General features: G+C 51.4%; 1 protein-coding gene across 1 annotated transcript; it reads right to left on the minus strand.

Annotated features, from left to right (window-relative positions):
- Nucleotides 1-6,378: 6,378 nt before the first annotated feature.
- Nucleotides 6,379-9,365, minus strand: PLA2G2E (phospholipase A2 group IIE). Its single transcript, XM_056122924.1, has 4 exons — nucleotides 9,326-9,365; nucleotides 8,441-8,579; nucleotides 8,232-8,338; nucleotides 6,379-6,527 (listed from the first exon to the last, which is right to left on the minus strand). Exons 1-4 carry the CDS (start codon nucleotides 9,363-9,365, stop codon nucleotides 6,379-6,381), a joined length of 435 nt encoding a protein of 144 aa, XP_055978899.1.
- Between the last annotated feature and the right edge of the window lie 7,693 nt (nucleotides 9,366-17,058).

A 17,058-nucleotide genomic window follows, 5' to 3' on the forward strand; every position in this document is an offset into this window, starting at 1 on the left:
GGGGAGGAGGCAGCTGGAATAGAGAAGGGATCACTAAGAAAAAGATGGCTGGAGGAATCGGTCGGGATGGGAAATGTGTGCAGAAAGTAGATAAAGGACCAAATGTGATAACCTCTCAGGGTCTATATTGCAAACCTTAATGTCCAAAAGTAGAGAGAGCTTATGGGGAATCATGTCTGCCATGGAGGCAGGGGGAAGGTGGGAAAGGAGGGGGTATACCGGGGATATTGGTGGTGAAGAATATGCACTGGTGGAGGGATGGGTGTTTGATCGTTGTGTGATTGTAACCCAAACATGAAAGCTTATAACTATCTCACGGTGATTCAATAAAATTATTTAAAAAAAAAAGAAAAAAAGAAATGACATCTGTACCTATATGTTCACTGAAGCACTGTTCACAATAGCCAAAATCTGGAAACAACCCAAGTGCCCTAGAACAGATGACTGGTTAACTGGACACTTTGTTAATACCTTTTGTTAGGGGCTAACTGGAAATAGAAGGAAGCACTCAGCAAATCCCTTCTTTCAAATTGGAGAAGTAAGCTATGAAACGTTTGGGTTACAGTCTGTCTCTTCAGCATCGATGTAGTCCTGGGACCTCATTCTATTTTTTTTAAATTTATTTATATATTGAATCACTGTGGGAACAGTTACAAAGCTTTCAGGTTTAAGTCTTGGTCATGCAAATATCAAACACATTTCCCTTTACCAATACTTATTTTTCACCACCAAGAACCCCAATAACCCCCCCTCCCAACCCTCCCAATTCATGTGAGGCAGATGAATTCTAGTTAACACTCTATCTACTTTGACTAGATTCATTGTTTCGACAAAAGATGCACCATTATTATTTAGAGTTTACACCACCAAATCAGACATGCTGAAAAAGGCATTGTGAAATAATTTGTTTTCTACAGCTGGTCACAAGAATCAAACTATGTCATGCGGCCACTTGGATTTCTGGTATTTTACTTATTAACCCTGGAAGTATTTCTGCTGAGAGTCAGATAGTTATGAGATTGGTTTCTGTGCTCTGGAGCCATGGCCAAGCTGGAGAGCCGCTCGTGAGGGGCAATTGGTGACCTCGGTAGGGCATGAAGGACGAGCCGGGAATGCCCCCCTTCCCATGAGGTTTCAGTTGCCCCATCACGACCAGCTCATACCTGGCTTTCCACAAAGCTCCCAAGTGGCTGCCATCTTTCTTTCCAAAGGGAAAAAGGCGGAAGGGCTCAACACCCTTTCCCGTCCGGGCAGGCATGGTGGCGTGGATTAAGGCATAGTCCATTCACTTTTCTGCTGCAAGCTGCTGGGCTCTGCATTAAGTCCTTGTGCCTCTGGAGCCATGGCTGTGCCGGAGAGCCGCTCGTGGGGGTCAATTCTTACCTTGGTAGGGCATGAAGGACGAGCCGGGAACGCCCCCCATTCTATTCTTAAATTCACCGATTCTTTCATTCCATGAACCAATAAACACAAAACACTTAGTGCTTGGTAAATGCCCCGTACTTAATGTTAGCTAGTTTTGTTATTGTGACAGCCGTTCAGTCATTCACAGAACTCAAATGTGGGGAATGTGCTAAGCATTGTTTTGTGTGTTTCCACACACGCCTACCTCGCCGCAGCCAACTGTCAGGGAACCGTCATAGTTTGATTTAACAAATGCTGAAACAGACTGGCCATCTATCAATGGGCTTTAAATTTTAATGTGTGCACAAGTCACCTGGAGGGTCTAGTGAGCCTCCGCATTCTGACTCAGCAGGCAGGGTTTGGCTCCAAGATCCTGCATTTCTAACCAGCCCCCTCATGATGCCAGGCTTTGAGACCCCGCACAGATCCCTGCTGCTAAGTGGCAGAGCCAATGTCTGTATCTGGAACCTCTGGTTCTGAGTTCAGGTTCTTGTTTTTGACCCTTTCCTCAAGTCTGCAGCTGGAGAAAAAGGTCTGTGCTCCATCAATATGCATGCATACCACAGAGGATTTATTTCTCAGATATTTATTGATCCCCAAGGAAATAGGCTACACCAGGTTCTTGTTCTTAAGTTCAAGAGGTTTTATTTTATTTTTTTTTTGGTCACATGGGTGTGGAAGGTCCCCAGGTACTTGTCTCTTTGGTCCCTACATCCTTTATGCTTGGGTCATATCCTCTCACCTTGTCTCCCAAGTCTTATGCCAAGGCACCATCCTTTTAAGATGGTGGTAGAGATGTATTTATTTACTTAGCAACCTGATTATTGAAAAGGAAATGGGACCATTTCCTGAGCTCAGAAGTTCCTCCTTTCCCATGAGGGCAAATTCTGGTTTAAGTCAAATTTAGCTTTCTGCCTGCTAATCCAACGAAATAACACAAGAGGGCGCTTCAGGACCACTTATCCCAGTGCATGCAATTCCCTTCCCCAACCCTCCACCCTCCACCCTGGCCCCAGCTTTTGCTTAAAAATTTTTTTCTTTCAATTTTTATTGAGACCGTAATTACAAGGCTGTTTATAACAGAGTTGTTTCAGGCAAACAATGTTCGACACCAATCCCACCAACAGTGACCCCCCCTCCCTCCACCAATGTTCCCAAGGTTCCTCCTACTCCTTAATCTGCCCCTCTTGGCAGGCATATATCAAATTAATTTCATGTTACTTGTGCAACAAAACTTTTTAAAATGGCAAATGGATTTATCGGAAAATAATTCAACAAAAATAAATTCGTGGCGGTTGATTACTAAGCAATTTTAACCAATGTAAGATGTTAACTCATTATTGAAAAATGTATAAAATCACTTAGCAAGCTAGGAGTATACATACCTTTCTTAAACTAGTAGAGGATAACTATATGCACTGTTAATTAATGCTATACTTAAGTTTGTCCTGTTATCTAGAGAAGCTCTATTTATTTATTTATTTATTACATTACTGTTACATTAAAATTTAAAAAAAATTTTTTTGGGGGGGTTTGAGCCACATCTGGTGATGTTCAGGGCTTACTCCTGGCTCTGCCCTCAGGGATCATTGCTGGTGGTGCTCAGAGGACCATGTGTGGTTCTTTGATTCAAACGTGGGTTGGCCATGTGCAAAGCTAGCATCTTACCCACTGTACAATCTCTCCAGCCCCAGAGAAGCTTTTTTAATGCTTCTCATAAAACTGGTTTCAGAGATATTAATTCCCTAAGCTGTTGCCTGTCCATGAAGCTTGTGTAGTTTCTTCAAATCTGAATGACAATCTAGTTGAATAGAGTATTTTTTGTGAGATGTTGATTTTGTTGAGCTTTTGTTGTACTCTGTTCCTCCATATTCTTCTGGCTTGCAGGGTTTCATTTGGTAGTTCTGCTGTACATCTTAAGAGCTTTCCTTTTTATATAAAGTCTTTTTTTTTATCTTTCTGCATTTAGTATTCTGTCTCTAGTTGGATTTTGTCATTTTAAGAACAATGTGTCTTGGAGTTTTCCTAGTTGAGTCTATTTTTGCTGGGATCCTTTGGGCCTCTTGAATCTTGTTGCCTGTAATCCTCATTTCTGGGAAGTTCTTATTGATAATTCTTTAATTATTATTTCATCACATTTTCCTTCCTTTTCTTCAGGGACTCTGATGATTCTTATTATCTTTCTTCTTGAACTCATCTTGTAGTTCTCAGGGGTGCAGTTCCATTTCTTTTCAGACTACTTTCCACCTTCTGCTATTTCCTAGTGGTTCCCTCTTCTCATCTTGGAACTCCTCAATATTTTCCTCAGCTTCCCTAATTCTGCTATTCAGAACATTTTTTTTCTCTTTGGGTCACATCCAGTGATGCACAGGGGTTACTCCTGGCTCTACACTCAGGAATTACTCCTGGCGGTGCTCAGGGGACCATATCGGATGCTGGGAATCAAAACCGGGCTGGCTGCGTGCAAGGCAAATGCCCTACCCACTGTGCTATGGCTCCAGCCCTATTCAGAGCATCTTTTGACTTTTTAAAATATGTTCTTCATTTCTGTCATTTGGTGATACTCATTGAGCTTGGGGGATTTCTACATGTTTTCTCCGTTGTTTTTCTAGTGTTCTTGCTGTGCTGGGGGTGAATCTTTGTAGTTAGACATGCTGGAGGATGCTGAGGGATTCAGGCTGCTCTCTGTCTTTTCTGCCTGGAAGGGGGGAGCCGCAGGCAGGTGGAAGGTCAGGACAGAGCCGTAGAGTGGGCCTGTCTATACGGTGCAGAAGGTGTGGGGGCTGCTGGAAGCTAACTGGGAGGGGGGGTGCTCTGCCTCCTGTTAGACCCAGTGATGTCAGCCTGGGGCAAGCCTCCCCTGGGGTGGTGGAGCAGCAGGCCTTAAAGGGCCCTCCAGTTTTTGTTTTAAAAGTTGGTATTCTGGTGATATTTTCTCCCTACAGTGCAGGATAAATAGAACCCAGAGCCTTACACACATGCAAGGCAAAGTGTCCTATGGCTGAGCTACAGTTTTCCAGTTTGGGTGCCATACAGTTTGGTAGTACTAGGAGTTACTCACAACTCTGTGTTCTGGGTTATTCCTCAGGTACATAGGGAACCATGTGGTACTGGGGTTTGAACCTAGGGCTGCAGCATGCAAAACGGGTGCCACCATCTTTTGCACCATCTCAGGCCATTAGTCCATTGATGATTTATTTCTTTTTCCAATTTTTGACCTCACCTGGTTGTGCTCAGGACTTACTCCTGGCTCTGTGCTAAGGGATCATTTGTGGCAGCGCTCAGGAGATCATATGTTAGCACTGGGGGTCAAACCTGGCAAGTACCTCACTCAGTGTACTATCTCTTGGGCCCAACTATTGGTTCTTTACTGAGAGAATTTGAGTATGTTACAACAGCAAAGCATGCATACCTTTAACTTTTATTTTCTTTTTTTAGTTTTGGGGTCACACTCAGCAGTGTTTGGGGGATACTCCCAGCTCTGGATTACTCCTTGTGGTCCTTGGAGGACCATGTGGTGATGGGCCTCCTGCATGCAAAGCAGGCACTCACCTCACTGAGCCATAATTTCTCCAGTCCTATTTTTTTTGATAGCACAGAATAACTTCACCTTTGAACATGTATGAAGACCATCCCTTTTATTTCTTCATGCTTTCCTTTTCTCTACTCTCGAAGTTCCTGCATATCCCATGAAATAGACAACGAACAGTCATTGCATGTCTGCTGTGAGCTTAGCCTTGTGCAATATCTTTATTATACGTCGCATCTCACTGAGTAGGCTCATCAAACTTGGGAAGATCTCATCAGCAGATTGTAGATAGTAGAGTTATTACACCTTTATTCAGGAGTAGAATCTTCTGGAGCACATCACATGGCTTTGAGGTATTCATTCCGCCTAGTGGGAATCCTTTGGTGCATTACATTCTCTCTGGCCCCAGGGTTATTCCATGATGTTGAAAGCTTTCTTTTCTGTGTCAGGAGTCTGGCCCTGCCCAGGCACCTGCCCTGGTCATTCTGGGTTATTCACGTTGACAATCAGAGGGCCAGAAGGTCAGTGGCCAGTCAGATTCTAAGCAGAAATGAACTTCCACTGAGACGGAGGAGGGGATTCCTTGGCTAGAACCTCTCTTCTCTCTGGTCCCTGGATGCCTGTCAATCAAAGGCAGCACTTGGATAAGATGATCTAGAGCTTCTTTTCAATCTTAGCTGTATGGAGGACTTGAAATCCTCCTGATAATGTAGTGGGGATCATTTTGATTGGTGTTTTAGTTTTTTCTTTTGTTTTTGTTTTTAAGGCTAAACCTGGTGGTGCTCAGTACTTACTCCTAGTTCGGCATTCAGGGATCACTCCTGGCAGAGCTTAAGGGACCACATCTAGTGCTGGGAATTGAACCTCATGCAACACAAGTACCTTTAACCCCTCTGTTGTCTTTCTGGCCCCTTGGTTGGTGTTTTTCATGCTTCTCACATGTCTCCATTTGGCTCACATATTTCTTTCAGAGAGACTGCCATTTGCCTTGGGGAGGGTTGTAGAATGTTAATGGAGTCATAAAAGTTACTGGCATGGCAAATTAAGAGGATGATGTTATCAGGGGCCATCCGTGTGGAATCGGCATCCCCTGTATCCCAATATAACACATAGCTGGTGCTCAAAAAACAAGAGAGTGACTCTGTAGACCAATCCTTCAGTGGTAGATCTGCAAATTGAAGAGTCCTCGAATTAACAGGAAATACCATTCACAAAAGGAAGTTGGGAGCAGGGTTGGGTCAGAGTTCCTGGTCAGGGCTGAAGATCGGGGCTTCCAGAGGCCCTGCTTGTGCTCAGAGGGTGTTGTGTCTACAGGGACCAGCAACAGTATCAGCCCCAGTGAGGGAGCTCTTGAGAGGAAGAAGAGGTTGGCAGATGAAATTTCCAGAGTCAGGGTCTTTGGTGCCAACACCCCCCCAGCCTGTGTGGCAGCAGCTGGAGGCCAGTCAGCCTCTGCAGGGTGGGGTGGGCCCGGTGCACAGTCTGTTGGGGTAATTGGCATATTTGCGGTTGTAGGTCCTCAGGTGGCGACGAAAGCAGAGCGCTGCTGTCCTGTCACACTCGCAGGTCTGACGCTGGCAGGCGGTCTTACCCCCTAGGTGGGAGACAGGGCAAGTCAGGGTCGGGGTGGGCAGCCCAGGCCTCAGCTCTGCTGCAGGAAGGAACTGCACCCGTGCGACCTTCAGCCCCATTCTGCTGGAAGTCCCTTCTAAGGGAGATGCTTGCGGGTGAGTGAGAAGCAGGGAACTCCCTGTCTGGGGGACTCTTCCCATCCCCATATGAATGCTGGGGATCGAATCCAGGTTGGCCGCATGGAAGGCAAATGCCCTACCTACTCTGCTACCTCTCCCACCTCCCAGCATAAGTCTTGCTGATGGGCTTTAACTTGCAAGCACGGAGGAAAGCTCAGAACCACAGTGCTCCCATCCCTGTGGCCTGGGCCCAGACCTCAGAGCAGTTAGTGCCCAGATCAGAGGCCACTGGGACTGGAGCAAGACCTTTGGGGCCTGGGCCTGTCTTCAACAGACAGACGCCACTTTCCGGAAGTTACCCCAGCACCCTTCACCTGCGGGCCTAGACCCAGCCTGGGGTAAAAGCTGCTATCAGGCACAAGGGCCCAAGAGTTGCTTCTACTCTCTGCCTCTGCCACCCCAAATGCTCCAAAAGGACATACATGTCACAGCTCAACATCTGCCAGGACCACTCATGGTCTCCCCGAAGTCAGCCTCTACACTTCACTAAGCCTCCGCTGGGCCTGGAATTGGAAGGTGCTGTTGCCCTTGGGAAATGAGGGGAAGCCCTCTGTTAAGTGGGGAGGGGCACAGTGGCTACCAAGTGCTATGAGGCTTGCACATAACCACACTGTTGTTCAAAGGACCCCCTCAACATCAGCCCTCCTCTCCCTGCCCCAGCCTGGAGGGAGCCCCCGAAGATGTGACGCTCACTAGGGGCCCAGGCCGCCTTGAGGAGTGGATGCCGCCACCAGTGGCTCTGGTCGGGCCTTGCTCCTCCCCCTGGGAGAACTTAGAGGTCCGAGGTGAGCCTCTTACAAGCCTCGTCCTTCCTTCCCAGCGCTCCAGTTGGCCTGTGGCCTCCTCCCAGCTGTCCCTGTGGCCAGAAGCTGTGCTGTGGACCTGGGCAGGGGCTGTGAGGAGGCTCTGTGTGGGGACCTGGTGAGGAGGGCTTCTGGGGACTCTGGGCTTGTTCAAGCGGGCCAGATAGGCCCTGTCCCAGAGCTTGCTGCCCCCTGGAAGATACAGCTTTGGGAATGTGGACTTGGGAAGCTCCATCTCTCTTTGGCTCTGTGCTGGGGGCTTTAACCTGCAAGCTCGGAACCACAGTGCTCCCATCCCTGTGGCCCGGGCCCAGACCTCAGAGCAACTAGTGCCCAGACCAGAGGCCACTGGGACTGGAGCAAGACCTTTGGGGCCTGGGCCTGTCTTTAACAGGCAGACACCACTTTCTGGCAGTGACCCCAGCACCCGTTCAACTGCGGGCCCAGACCCAGCCTGGGGTAAAAGCTGCTATCAGGCACAAGGGCCCAAGAGCTGCGCCCTTGTGCTGGGGGTTTTCCCTGCACCTCATGCTGGGTGGGCGTGTGAGTGGGGTTCAATTCTGAGGCTCTGGGTGGGGCTGGAGGGAGGAGGTGCCTGGGGCTAGGGCAGGAGCCCAAGGGGTCTCTGGTGTTCCTGGACAGGAAGTCAAATGGGTGCCTGGGCAGAGGGACAGGCCACTCCAGGAGTCCACGGTGGTGGGCCTCTCCTCCAGCCCCCGTCTGGAGGGGGGACAGGTCACTCACCGCAGAAGATGTTGCACTTGCTGGTGGAGAAGAGGTAGCGCTCCAGCTTGGGCTCGCAGCCCAGCTTCTGCAGCCGCCCATAGCAGCAGTCGTGCGCGTGGCAGCACCTGCGTGACAGGCCTGCTGGGCACGGGGAGCCAGCCCGCCCCCCTCCTCCCCCTCCCGGGCTCCTCCCCCAGGGCGGGCCTTCTGCCCGGCCACCCCCTCACCAGTCTGTGGGGTCCACCGGCCAGTGCGAGCCGCCGATGCCGCAGTAGCAGCCGTAGTCGTTGTACTGCAGCGCCGACTTGCCCGTCATCCGCTCAATCATCACCCCGAACTGGACCAGGTTCCCGCCAGCCGGGGCCACTTCGGGGGAAGGAGGGCGAGGCCGCGGGAGTCCTGGGACCCGCCCTCCCAGCCAGCTTTCCCGGAGGTCCCCTCAAGTCTGGGTCAAGACATCTCCCAGTGTCTCTGCTCCCCACCCCGCTCCCCTCTCCAATCGTGCCCACCCTGGATGGCGTCCAGATCTCCGGCCGCCTGGACCTCCAGTCTGTGCCCACGGTGCCAGCGTGCCCAGCCCTCTCCCTCAGCAGTCTCCCAAACATACGCCCTACCTCCCACTCCCGGGTTCTCTCCAGGTGGGTTCTGATCCTTTCCACAAGGGTAAGCCCACCCCCAGGGACCCTCTGTCGCTGCCCAGTCTCAGAAGATGCCTCCTAGGCCCCCTTCTTCTAGGTCCTACCAATACAGGCACAGGTGGGGGTGCTGCCCCCCCTTCCCCGTGCAGGTTGGAGCCCAGGACCACTTTGGTTAGGGAGTGGGGGTGGGTGCAGACCCTCCCCCAGCCTTCCCCCACCCCAACTGCTGGCTCTTTCTCCTAGGCCTGAATGTGCTGCCCTCAGGAAACACTCCCCTTCCTCTTCCCCCTCTCCCCCCACCCCTAGCTCCGTCCCTAGCAAGTCCTCTGTTTTCTGACCCTGTGGCCAGGGCCAGCAGGGGGGCCTGGGACTCACCAGAGAGCTGGTTCCCGGGGCCCTTCCTAGGGACATCTGGAAAGCCCTGCATTCCCAGCTGGGGTCAGGGTCAGGTAAAAGGTCGTGAGGGTCACTTACCCAGGAGGCACAAGAAGGTCAGAAGAGGGGGTGGTTTCATGCTGGGGAGGGGAGGTGCCTGGGGGCTCTGAGCCAGGTTCCAAGAGGGCCAGCAGGGGTGCTTCTGATCCCAGGGCACCTCCCCAATTAGTTAAATACCCGGGTCCTGTCCACTCCCCATCATTAACCCTCGAATGCCCAGTGATGCAACTTTGCTTCCAGGCCTGGCACTTTGGCCAAGTCTCCAGGGGAGGGGCCAGCCTGGGCCGTGGGCTCGGCTTCCAGGCAGCCTTGGGGGTTGGGGGATCTGTGCTTCTCTCTTCCCCCCTCACTTTGGTCACCATCTGCTATCCCCTGATTGCTGACAGGGTCTACTGAGCTGACCGGCTCCCCAGGTGTAGTGGCTTGCTCCCCTCATCCCATGGGGCCCAAGGGGGTGAGAAACTTAGTTCACCAGGCCTGGGGCCCCAGTGCCAGTGGGCATATGGTCCATGCCACTGGCCCCTGCAGTATGTCCTCTGCCTGCTGTCTTGCTCTCGCAGTCTCCTTGTCATCTGCAGGGAGAACCACATGACCCCAGGCAGGGCACTTTTCTGGGTCTGGGAACCTTTTGCCCAAGAACCTATAAGACTTGGAACTGGAGAGATAGTACATGTGCTATCTTGCATGTGCCTGACTTGGGTTCAACCTCCAGAATCTCGTATGATTCCCCCCAGCCTTGCCAGGAGTGATCCCTGAACACAGTCAGGAGTCAGCCCTGAGCACGGCTGGGTGCGGCCCCCAAACAAAACAAAAGAGCCTATGAGCTGAGCCTGGGAAGTCAGCCAACTGAGCCTAGAGGTTGTTCTTTCCTGCTCTCTCCTACATGCTCCCAGGTCTGGCTTTGATCTTCCCCCAGTTCTTGGGCAGGGGGGCAGCCCCCCGACCTGACATGCCCCTCGGGGTCGGCTGCAGTCCTCATGGTTAGATCTAAACCTTAGGCCTTTAGACTTTGGAACCCGGCTGGCACCCTCGGGATGGAGGCGAGGCGGAAGACCCTCCTGCCCGGTGTGGCCTGCCTCTTTCATGGTTGGGAATATCCATGGATCACTGGTCACAGCGGCCCTCGTGAATCCCTCCCCTGAGTCCACCTGGGCAGAACGGGAGGCCAGGGAGCCATGAACTGCCCATGACCTCCTCCTGCCCTGCCCTCCCTGTTCCTGGTTTGCGACTGGGGCGACTAGATCAGCTGCTTCCATCAACGTCCAGGGCTGGGCGGCGCTGAAGCCGTGGAATCCTGGTCCCACCGTGGACTCCCTGACTGTGGGCAGGTCTTTGTCAGAGCCTCAGTTGTCCTGTCCATATTTGGGGCTGCAGAAATCGTACAAGGGTCAAGGTGTTTGCCTTGAATACAGCTGACCAGAGTTTGACTCCCCCTCCCCCCACTTCTTCTCCCAGCACTTCTGAACAAAGGTACCTGCAGATCTGGAGAGCCCAGAACATGCCAGAGTGTCCTGTGTCACCCGTAACAATGCAGGACCCGAGCAGCACCACATTCTCAGGTCCTTGCATTGAGCCACTGGCGCCGTTGATCAGGAATTGCCAGGAAGGACTCCTGAGTCTCTTAAGTGCCACCTGGGAGGCCCCCTGCTCACCACTGCAAGAAGACAAAGTAAAAGAACAAAGAAGTCACCTGCCCTTGCCCCTTGCCCCTTCCCAGGAGGTAGCAGCTCAGATGCGCCTCATGGTGCCCACACTGGGTCCTGGCTTTGTACCCGCATGGGCCAAGACCTTCCCAGCAAGACCTCCACGTGCCAGCGGTGCCACCGCCTGCCTATTCTACAATAGATAAACTGGGACACCCGCTGAAGCCCATGGAGATGGCACTGGGACCCAGGCAGCCTGAAGGGCAAGTATAATGCTTGGAACCCATCTTTTAGAGAACTCTTTGATCTCTTTCCAATCAGGGGAGACAAGTGGCTATAATCCAGCCTGGGTTCTATTTCTGTGCATATACGTGAGGTCTTAATGTTTGATTTTTATCTATCTATTTATCTATCTATCTATCTATCTATCTATCTATCTATGAGTGTGTGTGTGTGGGGGGGGAGGTAGGGAAATGGTCCATGCAAGCGAAAGCATCAGGGCCCATAAGGACAGTGAAGCTGCGGGAACTTGAGCCCCGCTTTGGGGAACTAAATTGGGATTTGGTGGAGAGAGGAGGCTGGTTTCCGAGCAGACAGGAAGGATTCCAGGCCCCATGCCTGATCCCCGGGCACAGGTCCCTGTGGGTGTCACCTTAGAGTGGGAAGGGGAGTGGTGGCAGGGATTCAGGGATGAAGGGGTTTTTCCATCTGTAAAGTCAGGAAAGCACCGAGAACTGCCCTGATCTGGAATTCCTTCCAACCTAGGCTTTGCTCACCTCACTGGGTGGCGAAGAGGATGGGGCAGAGGGGGAGTAAAAGGGGCCAGAGCGTTGAGTTCCCCCGGCCCGGATCACCCAACCACCAGGCTTGGGTGGGGCGGGACTGGAAGGGGGGGCGCTCCCCATGGCTCACCCTCGCCTTTTGATTTTAATGAGGGCAGCTCCAGCAAGCCCCTGGCGGCGGCCCTGGGTCATGAGAGCCCAAACAGTGAGTCACTGAGGAGCTACCTCCTAAACACCTGAAAATTAGCTTTGATTCCCAGGGAGATTTGGCCCACGGCCCTTTCCTGCAGCAGCAGAGGGGTGTGGCCCAGGAAGGGCCAGATCTCGGCAGAGTGCCGTGGGCCCCTGCCAGCCCTGTCCACCAGGGTCAGCAAAAAGAGGATGTGGAAGGGGCAGAGCTAGGCAGACCTCCAGGAGGTGTGCAGGGAGGGGGCGCTGGGAGGCGCGTGCCAGGCTCCCAGGAGGTGTGGTGGCGGGGTTGTTCCCCACCAGTGGCATCGCGTGGCTGAATGTGTCAGCTCTCAGTATCGGTATCAGCAGGACCAGGGCTGGAGTGTTGTTAGCTGCCGCCACTTAGTTTGAGATGACTGTGGCAGTTTTGTCACCTCCCCGAGCCAAGCTTCATCATCCATAAATCGGGGCTAATTAGATTTATCTTTTCGAGTTTGGGATGGGATGAAAAGGAAGCAGAAGTGGGGACACTTGGTGGAGCCATGCCCATGGGCGGAAGCCATAAACATCCTTCCCTCCTTTCTTTCCTCCTTCTCAGGTCCAGGGGAGCCAGCCCACACCTCTGCTGGGAATAGTACTGCTCCGCTGCCTGGCTGGGTGCTGGCTGGGACTTTCAGGAGCCTCCTGACCCCAGGGACATATGGGAGCTTCAGGGGGGAGAGGGGTTGGCAGAGAGATGGGTGAGGGGCACAGGGCCTTGTCCCAGCATTGTTTTTTCCTCTGTGGCTCTAAGTATGTCCCTTGTGGCTTAGAAGTCCTCATTACCGTCATCATCTGTTGTCACTGGAACAAGAAAAACGGCAATACCAGCAAACCAGCCTCTTCCTGAAGAGCTTTGCCAGGATTTCACAGGCTGTGCCGAGCCGTCTGTGGGTGCTGGGAATATGGAGCCCAGAGCCCAGAACTTGGCCTACTTCCTGCCCACCAGATCACTTGCTGCCCAGGGAGACAGACATTAGTAACCACCGTGAACGGAAGCGTACAGAATGTTTCGTGAGACTAGGAGTGGTGACAGCTGATCTGGGCAGGAGGGGAATGAGGGTTTCTCCAGGGAAGAAATGATTTCACAGGGGTCTCAAGGAATGACGATGTAGGAGGGTCTTGGAGAGCCTTTACATGTGGGCACAGCTTGGGCAAAGGCTTTGGGGTCTGAGGAACATGTGCCCAGGAGGCCGGGGTCTGGGGTGATGGGGAACAGATCCCAGCTTCCCTCCTCCAGGAAGGCTTCACTATACCTGCTGGCAGACAGCCCAGCAGGCAGAATGGGGCAGAGAGCAGGATATCCCAGGACAATGCAGTACTGTATGAGGGGTCCATCCCAAGAGGCCAGGGGACCCCACTCCCCACTGCAATCACACCTCGGCTGGCTCTCCTCTTTGTGCTGGAGAGTAGAGAATGAATGAGTCTCTGGTGTGGCCTGCCATGGCTTTTATAAAGTGGCCACTGGCTGGTAAAAACACAGCTGTACTTTGTTGGTCTTTATCCAGGGGACTCTAGGAAACCTGTGAGTGTTAGAAACAAGGAGGTGGCCACTCCTCTGTGTGGCTGGATGGGGGACCCTGGCAGGAAGGTTATGGGCAGCATATGCGTGCTTAGAAAGGAAGGATTAGGGCAGACCAGCAAGGCCTGTTCACAGGTGTCACCTGCCCAGCCTGGCAGGGCTCTCAGGATGGGCCAGTATCCTGGCCACCACCACCTTCACTGAACCCCATGGGTACAGTGGTCACAGGCCAGGGGTGCAGGTAGGGGAGAAAGATAAAGAAAGAAACAGCATGTTGTCGTCCCTCAAGGACTCACAGGCTGGGACCCAGAGCAGGCAGAGGGAAGGGAGAGCTACGATGCATAAAGGTGTCCTGTGAGTGTCTGGGGTGGGTGAGGGGGGAATGTAAGGGTCTACCCAACACCCGTGTTCTGATGGAGGCCAAGCTGTGCGCTCTGGGCTCAGGCTGCCAGGCTTTGTCAGTGGCTAAATGGGTACTTGTGGGCAAAAGGCCCCCATTTTCCTGAGCAATGTCTGATAATACTCCCTCTCATCACCCTGTGGAGACAGTTAAAATAATACCTGCAAAGTGCTTATGAGAGGAAGCTGGACTTGCACTGTTGTTGCTGTTCATACCAGGAATATTGGCTAGACAGAACCCAGGGGTCTCATCTACAGAGACCCCTCCTGCCAAGATCCCCTTTCTTTCTCGCAGGCCTTCAGAACCTCTTGGGATTGGCAGTGGTCAGGTTCGCCCCTTAACTTTTTGGTATTTCTGCGGGGTATTTTGAGGGGTCTTGGGCTGGAAAATAGCCCAGAGTCTCAGATTGTGTGTCTAAATATTGCGAAGTTACCCAATTCAAGCTGACAAACACTTTGTAGGTGCTGTTTTAAAATCTATTTTGTAGCTGAAGAAAAGTTTTACAAAGTTTTTTTTTCTTCTGTTCTTGGGCCACATTTGATGGTGCTCAGTGCTTATTCCTGACTCTGTGCTCAGGGATCACTCCTGGTGGTCCCAGAGGACCACACGAGGTGCCAGGGACCATACTTGGGTCATGCCCTACCCACCATACTATCTCTCCATCACAGAAAAGTTAAAATTCTTTTAATGAATACATTTAAAAATATTTTTCTGAGTTATTAAAATAAGTAGACAAAATATAAATTATAGAAAATGAACACAGCATTTTGAAAGAAAGTTATTTGAGTGCAGTTAATATTTTTGGGTAGGGAAAGTCCCCCAGATGGTGCTCAGGAGACCCGAGGGCCATTCCTAGTAGAACTTCCCACTGGGGTGGCAGTTGAAAGAAGGTCTGAGGATGCGATGCCACAAGCACCCCATGGTGCTAGGCTGTACCCGTCAGTGCTGGAGGCCACGTGCACTGGGGAATCGAAGTGGGGCCGATGTCTGCCTGGCATGTACTCTCTGCTGTACTGTATCCCCGGCTCTTATAGTTGACTCTTAAGATGTTTAATATCTATAATCACATCTTGTTAAATATTCAATTTTTTAAAATATCTGCAATTCTCACACCTCAATGTTAGCTACTTGCCAGTGTTGAGTTGCTATAATGACTCACCGCTGTGGACCATGTGGTTGTGTATTTATGAGTAATATGCATTGTTTGGTATCACCAGGAGTTTCCTAATGTCATTGCGTGACTGTGTGTGTGTGTGTGTCTATGTGCATTTGTGTATATATGTGTGTTTATGTGTCTGGACACTTGTACACATGTCTGTGTGTGCATGTCAGTGTTGTGCATCTGTGTGTAGGTCTGTGTGATGTGGGCGTGTGTCTGTGCCTCTGTGTGGGTATGCATATATGTGCCAGTATGTCCATCGATGTGTGTCTCTGATATTGTGGGGGTCTCATCCACCATTTGTCAACTGGAAGCCATATGGTTCCCAGGATATTCCAAAGGGATGCACATGAAAATCATATCCATGGTAGGGCATGAGAAAGAGGGGCCAACAGTAGGGCAGGGGCACAGGAAGGAAACAGGTCAAAAAACGGCCATGGTGGGAACAAAGCTGAGAATACCGGACTAGAGCAGGGCTGAGGGGAGGACTTCCATTACCCTGTGTGGTGTGGGCTGTGATTACCACCATGCATTGTGCCAACACCTAAATGCTTGGAGGCTTCCCACTGAACCCTTGCCCCACCTCCATGAAGTGGACACTGGGGACTCTGTTCTGTGTTTGCTCTTACAGAGTCCCTGACTCTCCAGTTTACAAGGTGGGACAGCCTGAGGTTGTGGCTCCATGCTGTCCTCTACTGGTCATCTAGAGACCAGCCTGGTTGATACCTGCCTCTCATGACTGCCAGAGGCCCCATGTCTGATGCTGGTGTCTAGTTCTAGGGATGCCCTGAAGCTGACCTTTGCTGCCTCCTCTGACCATTTTTTTTTTTTTAGATTTTTGTTAGTGAAGCACCATGAGGTACAGTTGTAGACTTACAAATTTTTGTGCTTGGGTTTCAGTTACACAATGATAGAATACCCATCACTCCACCAGTGCCCACTCTCCACCACCACCGATCCCAGTATCCCTCCCACCCCCTGTTCCCCCCATCCCACCCTGCCTCTGTGGCAGGGCACTCCCGTTTGTTCTCTCTCTCCTTTTGAGTGCTGTGGTTTGCAAAAGAGGCATTGAGTGGCAATCATGTTCGGTCTATAATCTACTCTCAGCACGCATCTCCCATCCTGGGGGGATCATCCCAACACCCTTTATTTGGTCCTCCCTTCTCTATCTGAGCTGCCTTTTCCCCTAGCATGTGTGGCTGGCCTCCAAGCCATGGAGTAAACTTCCTGGTACTTATCTCTGCTATTCTTGGGTGTTAGTCTCCTATTTTGTTACTTTATGTTCCTCAGATGAATGCAATCTTTCTATGTCTGTCTCTCTCTTTAAGACTCATTGCCTCTGACCATTTTTACCTTAACCTTCCAGAGTTCCACTCTCCCTAGAAATCCCTAGGTTTCCAGAACCCGACCTGGGAGGATTCTTGACTTCTTCACCTGGATTTCCTAAGCTCTGTGCTTACTCTCTCTTGGGGCCTCCATTGTGGACTTCTCATAACTTAAGGAACTGAGGCATAGGCCAGAGGGGAGAGCCCCGAATAGGGTGTGACATCAGGTTTTTGATACTGGTCCTAATCTGGTGCTCCTCCTGGGTACTGTGTTATCTGCAGAGATGAGGGGCTGGCAGGAGAGGAAGAGCAGATGACCCTGTAGTTCTCAAACAAACTCATGCCGTATTCACATGGGGGATTCTTTCTTTGTGTTTGTTTTTTGTTTTGTTTTTGGCTACACTCAGCAGTGCTCAGAGGACCATGTGCAAAGCATGCCCTTGACTCTTCCAGCTCCATATGGTATTGATCTCCCTTCATAAAGGTAAAGGTAAAGGCCCTCCCGTTGATCGTCGATTTGCTCGAGCGGGCCCAGTAACGTCTCCATTGGAGACTTTGTTGTTACTGTGTCTGGCATATCCAATACTCTCGGTAGCTTGCCGGGCTCTCCGAGAGGGGCGGAGGAATCGAACTCGGGTCGGCCATGTTGGCTGCATGCAAGGCAGACGCCCTACCCGCTGTGCTATCGCTCCAGCCCTATCTCCCTTCATACTCCCAATTATAAGGGCCAT

The sequence above is a fragment of the Sorex fumeus genome, unplaced genomic scaffold (genome assembly GCF_029834395.1).
Source record: "Sorex fumeus unplaced genomic scaffold, SorFum_2.1 ptg000047l, whole genome shotgun sequence".
Lineage (NCBI taxonomy): Eukaryota > Metazoa > Chordata > Mammalia > Eulipotyphla > Soricidae > Sorex > Sorex fumeus.

Coding starts and splice junctions, on each gene's coding strand:
- PLA2G2E (XM_056122924.1), bottom strand. CDS start 9,365: ATGAAACCACCCCCTCTTCTGACCTTCTTGTGCCTCCTGG. Junction 8,339..8,440: donor CCGGTGGACCCCACAGACTG/GTGAGGGGGTGG, acceptor CCTGTCACGCAG/GTGCTGCCACGCGCACGACT. Junction 6,528..8,231: donor CAAGTGCAACATCTTCTGCG/GTGAGTGACCTG, acceptor TCTCCCACCTAG/GGGGTAAGACCGCCTGCCAG.